This window comes from Monopterus albus, unplaced genomic scaffold, assembly GCF_001952655.1.
Source record: "Monopterus albus unplaced genomic scaffold, M_albus_1.0 scaffold143.1, whole genome shotgun sequence".
Taxonomy (NCBI): Eukaryota; Metazoa; Chordata; class Actinopteri; order Synbranchiformes; family Synbranchidae; genus Monopterus; species Monopterus albus.
The window spans coordinates 115329-123095 of record NW_018128023.1 but is presented as its reverse complement, the minus strand read 5'-3'; the positions used below and the strand labels follow the sequence as shown (position 1 = coordinate 123095).

Here is a 7767-nt window from a genome sequence, read left to right as displayed (position 1 = left end):
AATAAAAATCATGAATCATGAATTTTATTTTGGATTTTGTTAAAAGGTTTAATAAACATCTCAGTTCCAAAAAATTAGAATGTTCTGGCTATTTTTTGATATGTTGGGCTTTACAGGGTTAACACTATATATAAAATGTATACAAGGTAATGAGGAGGATGGAAGTAAAGCATTAACATGTGTTTAAATGTGTGTTGATGCAGCACTGCCACGCACAAGCCTTCAGGAAAGTGTGAGTGTTTCCATGTTTGAATCAGGTAAAGGGGTGAGCAGGAGGCCTGGGGGAAATGTGTGGGTGAGTGCGTGACACTGAAAAGGAGGGGGAGAGGGAGGAGAGTAGGCATCAAAAGGGCGGGTGGGAAATCAGCTCAAATGAGAGGAAAAGTGACAAGGTGGGAGGAGGGATGAGGCGGATGACTCACTGGTAGCAAAGGTTTGAGCTGAAAGAAATGAGGAATGAGCGAAACTAAAAACAACGAGGTGTCTCTCCTGTGAAGCCACTTCAGTTATGGTTAGAGCAATTCACCTCCCTTGTGTCACTGTCTCTCTTTTCCCTCTCTCTGCCACAGTCTTCCACCTTCAATGATGTTCAAAAACTCTAAACATCTTTAAGTGAATGACTCACAGAGAGGGTACCTGCGGTTAAATAATTCCTTTCCTGCTGCGCAGGCACAAAACAAGCCAGACGTTGCTGTGTCCCCTGTGTAAAATCCAGCATCAGCCAGCTTTGATCAAATTTCACTTTGAAGGATGAGAGACAAACAAACCACCCTTCATTCTGCCCCCAGCTTCCCACCACCACCACCATCAATTAATGAAATTCTCGTGTCATTGTGGAAATTAGACATCTATTTGCATCCCAAGTGCAAGACATTTAACAAGCCTTATCAAAGGATCAAAGTGGATATTCCTCCGGAGTGCTGACTGAATGTGGAAAAAACAAGCATGGGACAAAAAGGTGTTCAACAGCACGGGACGCAGATAAAACAAAAGACTGAACAAACAGGAGATTCATGAAAAATCCTGCGAGACAGAGGAAGAGAAAGACAGTGGGGTGAGGAGACAGACGAGGGCCAATCATTTCCACAATGGAATCATTCATTAGATAAACAAATCAAAACATCCTCATTGTAATCAGTGTTGAACATTCATGCAAGTCTAACTAATCCTCATCTGCTCTTTTAACACAGGTGTCTTCTGAGACATCAGGACCAAATAACAGCCGGCAGCAATATCCAGGCTTCAACGCTGCTGTCAGGTAATACTACTGATTGAGCCAAAACCAAAGGTACTCCATCAGTGATGTTAAGCAGTTGTTCTGTCATATGAGTGCAGGTCTTTGGGAGCACAATTAGACAAAGATTTATCTCAGAAGCAAATGTGATTGAGTCACCAAAGGCAAACTGAGCTGTGTCCCGCCTCATGAGAAATCTTATTTCACACTATAATCCAGTACAGAGCAGGCGATAAACTGAGCCAGAGGAAACGAAAGCAATTTGTGTGTACAGTATAATGAATGAACTGAGGGTGACCCCTGCTGGTGAGTAGTGGTAACTGCAAGACTTTTTGATTGAAAATTTACACTAATAGCTGCCAAACAGCTTGGAGCCATTTGAATAAAACATAATAGAACTTTGATAGTTTGTGTTGGGTTATGGCTTAGATCTACTAATAGTCAGAGTTTAGAGAGCTATCTGCATTTATCTGTTGCATAAAGCTGTTTAGCTCTTGACCATCTTAAGTTGGACTAATTTGCTATAAATTCTGAGTAAGAGTTTTTCAAACTAAGAAAACAGCATCAAACCACTTAACTCCCTTCACTCCACCAGAAAACTTTTGTTTCTTTTAAGAATTTAATAGTCATCGGGATGTTTTGCTGGGAGAAAGAAAGAAAGAAAGAAAGAAAAAAGAAATTGCACTTTAAAAAAAAACATTAAGGATCATATAAGCAAAACCTGACAACATTACTTGAACATCAGTGGTACAGGATGACATATTTTTAGCACACAAAAACACATGGGCATGGGTAGAACACAGAGCAAGAGCCAAAAAGAAGTAATAAGCTACTCGTTACCCATCAGCAAACACAACACAAAGGTCTCAATCAAACACATCACAGAAGTTAGACTGTAGCAGACAAGAAGGAATATCAGGAGTACATAAAGACAAACTAGGAAAGGCACCACTGGATGTTTATAGTCTTCTAATCACCTACTTAAAAGAAAGAGGATCAGAACAGAACAGAGTTTGGTCATTTTTCCTGCCAATCTTCTGTTCCACACTCCAACACAGTAGGGGGCAGTAAGATGGTTTTCCAACCACCAAAAAACAGAGAAAAAGAAGCTCAGCTGAGCAGAGTCAAGTGTGATTATATACACAGCTAATCTACAACTAGTATGTTGATCTTTCCCCCGCTTATTACTCAAACACTATCAAACCCTCACGTTATGTGTGAACAGTCACTAGATAGCATCATTTGACCATCGCCCCGAGCATCAATCCTTCCATGTACAGTCAGTCAAGCGTTGCTGTCATCCTTTGGAGGATGATAAATGATGTCAATCATGACTAACACATGAATGGTTCCAAGTAATAAGTACCAGATTAAGCATCATAATAATCCATGTGCACAGCCAGGCACCTTGTTCTCAGTGTGTTAACCCAGGCCTGCCCAGATGGAGGTGCCGGTTAATCAAGAAGAACCATTGATTTCGGTGTATATAAAGCCCGGCCTGAAAGCTGAAAGGCCTGGCAGTAAAGTAAATAAAGCCAAAGCACAATATCATCAAATAATGGCCCCTGTGTTTTTGTTGGACAAAGAATAGGCAGCTGTTTACAGTACAAACAGGAGACTGAATTCAAGGGTTATCTAGATCAACAGGTATAAGCACATATAACCCTTACATCCATACTAACTCTCTTACTATATCTTACTATAACTTTACTGTATCATGTTGCTTCGTGTCACGTAAGCCAAACATATCAGGTGTGATAATATTTACAATAATTCCGGGGACACGATTCTAGCATGAGTGATTGATTACTGCAATACAGTCCTCCAGTTTGGCCACAACCTCACCTGATAACAATCGCAAAGGCAAGGAGAGGCAGGCATCTCATGAAAAGACACAGTCTTTCTCCAGACACTCCCAACTGCTTTCATTAAGGCTCCAGTTACACTAGGAGGAAAAAGGACTGTTCATCTTATGATCTGTGTCACTGAGCAGTTTTCTGCAACGACAGGTTGAGCAACACTCACAGCACTATAGACTATAACATTCATCCCACTGTTATGATGCTATGACCTGACTGTTATCCATTATGAGCTCATATTTGTTGTTTATTTAAGATTATTATGAGCCTTTCAGAAAAGACTGTGTGCGCTCATCACACACAGCTTTGGCTTATTCTTTTCTCAAAACAACAGTACTTTTGAAACAAACAGCAAAATTCTCTCAGCGTCATTTTTTGCAGCACTCAGATAAATTGACAAAAAGACACTTCCTTTTAAATTTGATCAGTTGCAGTATTTTTAAATGGAGCAGCTCCCACTCAAATGGTAAATTGGTAAAGCACATCTGCTTACTGCAAAGAAAACTCCACTCACATACAAGCATTCAGACCAAAATAAGATGGCAATGTCAAGCAAAAAAAAGAAAGAAAAACGATATTTAGAAAGACAGAAATTAAATATCTGGTTCAACAGATGCAGCAAATATCAACCTAGACTACCTATATTATGAACTAAGAGTTGGTCAGCTTCCAATTTCTGCTCAGCCACAGTAACAGAAGGTCATCACAATGAAGGCAAAGTCAAAGCAAAGTCAGAAACTAGCAGTGCACTGAGGTGTAGGTAAGTGACAGGCCTGTGCATTATAAAGAGCCACACTGCTGCTTTGCTCTTGACAAATTGAATTTCTACAAGTGACTAATGACAAATGCTTTCTGTGACTAAGCCTGACTGATTGCATTTTCAAACACTGCCAAGCCAAACTGTTAAAATACTGTTACAGCAGACCACATTTCACACTCCTAGAGCTAAGATTGATGTGAAGTGTGTTCTTAAGTAAAACAAATGGTCTCACTGCACTTTCTTCTCAAAAAAACCTCTAGGTGTGATACAATGCATACTGAATAAAAGCATCAAGACATAAACCACCCAGAAATTCAGGTTCAGTTCTCAAGCTGTTTTAACATATTCAATTGTACTACTGACATAGAGTACTTGCTTAGTTTGACTGAACTTATCTACTTTAAATAATATGCATAATCAAGCTGCCAAAATAGCTACTTCATACACAACAAAAGTGCAGTGCCAGTTCAAAAGCACATTCACAACTGTGCAGATTTTGTTGATTTTGATTTTTCTGGTGAAGAGTGAAGACACTGCACCAGTCTTAGTTGTCAACAGAAAGTTCCAGGGAGTATTCTGTACCCAGATACAAAGAAAAGCGGGAAAAACAGGCGGACAGGACACGCGGCTATCTACTATAACCCACCTAAACACACCAATAGTTGTGGTGGAATCTAGTCAGGCTTTATTATGATGAGAACCTGACTTTTATATAATTTGCAGTAAGTGCTACAGACATCACAACAATAATAACGACAGCTACAGTTTCAGCTTTATCATGAGGTTTACCTTGCTTGGGATCCTCAGATTCTCCACAGGACTCAGGTCTGCCATACTCTCCTGGGGGCTTTTCAGGCCCTGTCAAAATAAATACTCGCTATTGATATTCAGAAAAACCATCATTATGTACCATTTCCTTTTTCAGTTATAACCTGTTCTCGTTTTCGTATAGTTTGCTATTCATCAGCACACTACGGGATGCAACGAAAAGTGCAACCAACGGACAGATTTGTGAAAGAGATATTCCCTGTTGTGTCCAAAGGTGACTCGATGAGGGTAACATTTCTGGTGTGCAAACTGAGAACTTTCCGAACCGCACGGATAACACTATTGTGCGCTGCTGTCGTGACTGTACAATGGTAAACAATTACAACTATGACGTGGGTATAAGTGTCTATAGTCGTATAGTTTCTTCCTGTGAAGTTAATGGGCCGTAACTGTGTTGCAGTCATTAAAAAGCGGTCGTTACTCCAGCTGAATGTGCGCTTTAATGAAGCACAAGATGAGCTGTCAGTTTAGCCAGCTATCTTAGCTAGCTGTTGTGCTAGCTACCTGCAGCTGTCAAAGACAAACGCCAGCACCTCGGTTTCTATAAACCCGCTTTACTCACCTGCCGGGCCATAAGAGATTTGATCTTCTGCATCGTAAATCCGACGTGTGTTCGTGGACAACTAAATGAATGAAGTTACAGTATTGTTTTGTTGTCACTGATCGCCTCCATCACTACGACTGAGAAGCCATAGTTGAATGTCACGTGGCCGGCAGGCAGGAACCAGGAAAGTATTCTGGGAAGTGTAGTTTTTAATAAGAGTCGTGACCTGTCAGATTGTGTGCAAAATTGAAAATATAAGTTATTCTAAAACAAATAAAATACACTTCAGAAAATGCGCGCGCGCGCGTGTGTTCAAATAAATCATTTGATACATTTGGTGCTAATATAACTGAATAGAATATGATAATAGTAGAACAAAATATCAGACAGCAATGATTACTTTTGCTTTCCTGAAAAATCATTTTGTACTTCTCTGATCTGAAACCTGTGATTCTGACATGTCACCACAGGAAAATCATTAGAGTAAATAATAAATATGAATGTTGTCTGAATTTTATGTACCTAATTTGGTTTCAGAGTCCTACACTGTCATGGAGATGTACTGGCACAGAGTCATTAGCAACACCTTTGCTTTTCTGGCTATGACAAGTCAGAACATCTGCTATTATTAACTGTATCTCTAGCCAATAGCCAATAGTTCTTCAGATCACTAGGACTCTGCAGAGCATTTACCACCACAGGATGCATAGAAAAGCTGCCTCCATCCTCAAAGATCGCACCCACCCCCATCACGGACTGTTCACTTCTTTGCCCTCTGGCCGGAGGTTCAGAAGTGTGAAATGAAGGACCACTAGACTGAAAAACTCTTTCTTTCCCTCTACCATCAGACTCCTAAACAGCTGAGGAGTTTATTACCAGGAAATACGTCATGTACTGTTTACATTCTGTTTGCACATGCATAATTGCACAATGACTGTTGACTGCTGCGCATGTTGCTCCGATGCAGCATACATTCTGTTATATTCTTGTATTTTTTTTCTACTATATTGCATCTGCGCTGCTTAAAGTGCTTTAGATTTTGTGTCTTAGATTTTGTGTTATTTACTGTATTTATCTACTTTATATTTCATTTGTATTTTGTGGCATTCATGTGGACGGCAAAGTAAGAATTTCATTGTACAGGGAAACATGTTTCCTAATTGTGCATATGACAAAATAATCACTTTGAACTTTGAACTTGAACTTAGTTTTACAGTATTTGGCCTTAACTAAAATACTTTCTCTAATACCTCCATATACCTACATGCTATATCTCTCCCAAGCAATTAAACCTGGCTCTGCATTCAGTCTGCTTTGCAGTGGCCCCCTTAGGTGTTATTTTGAGCAGTACTTTAAAAGCAGGCAGTGTGAGCTGTAGTTCCTGGTTAATGATGCCTCAGGCTATTTCCCAGTCAAATGAAGGTGAGGTCACTGTCCTTAGGTGAATTTACTCCACTGTTGTTTGTTAAGCCATCATCTACAGTGTGGCTCCTCCCTTAAGGCATACACTGAGACAGAACAGATGGCACACCTACCCGGAGATGCCACCACAAAAACACAGAAAACTGCTGGTCATTTCCTAATCTATAATTAAAGCTAATAAACTGCTTTTTCCTGTGCATGGGCGTGTCATCATGCAGCACTTTATAGCTCAGTCAGAGAGTTCGATCTTGACAAATTATTATCCTTAAACGATAAAAAAAATTTTTTAAACTCTGCCATTATTTGTCTTGTTGGCATTGTAAAATAAGTAATACAATTAAAATACACTAGATTAAGGTTAGAATTTGTGCTATACTGTCATGAATTTGAGTTAAAGCACTCAAGCATGGGGGTGAGATGACTCAGTGCTTCAGTAATAAGATGAAACATAGCAGAAAGAGCACTGCTGTCTTTGAGTTATACAATGTTCAAAGTGAGAACAAATAGTGGAAAACTAGCTGCCGTAGTCCCTAATCTCTTTTTTTTAATAAACTGCAGATCCATTTTGACCACTATTTTCTTAAAAAATATCTTGTGTCTGTTTCTTTACTCTTTCTTGCTCTTCTTTCTACCACTTCTCTCTTTCACACAACAACCACACGTTTTTATCTTGTCACAAGATGTCAGCGGGAGCGGGTGGAGGGCATTCTGCCACATACTGAACCATCCATCTGTTGCTACCTGCCACCATATCACACCATGTGCAACAATACTGCCAAGATAAGAGCTCAGCATAGAGCTCATACACTTGTGAGAAATGAGCTCACAGCCAGGACATCACATGAAAACTGCATTTGATACCTTTGTGATATCTGAGATCTTTGCTGGCTTCAGCTAATATATGGAGCATCTGTAATAAAAAAGATGTTCATTATAAGCCATGAATACTATAATTAAAAACCCAGTTCCAGAAATAATATTGTCTTTGTCTGGTGATAGATATTTACATATTCAAAAATTACCCAAAATAGTAAACAGGAATATCTTTAATAAAGTACAAAACACACACATGAATGCAAATTGTATAATAATTTAAGAAGTCTTAATCATTTTCCTTGTT

The 7767-nt window shown here is 39.4% G+C and overlaps 1 protein-coding gene across 3 annotated transcripts in view; it reads right to left on the bottom strand.

The window, feature by feature from the left end:
• Positions 1–5417, bottom strand: part of vps50 (VPS50 subunit of EARP/GARPII complex) — a 101952-nt gene extending 96535 nt beyond the window's left edge. For all 3 annotated transcript variants that reach the window (XM_020614218.1, XM_020614219.1, XM_020614220.1), the window contains exons 1-2: positions 5244–5417; positions 4643–4711 (exon numbers count right to left, since the gene is read on the bottom strand). In XM_020614218.1, coding sequence (XP_020469874.1) covers positions 4643–4711; positions 5244–5276 — 102 coding nt within the window. In that variant the 5' untranslated portion in view covers positions 5277–5417. The remainder of the gene's footprint in view (positions 1–4642; positions 4712–5243) is intronic.
• Between the last annotated feature and the right edge of the window lie 2350 nt (positions 5418–7767).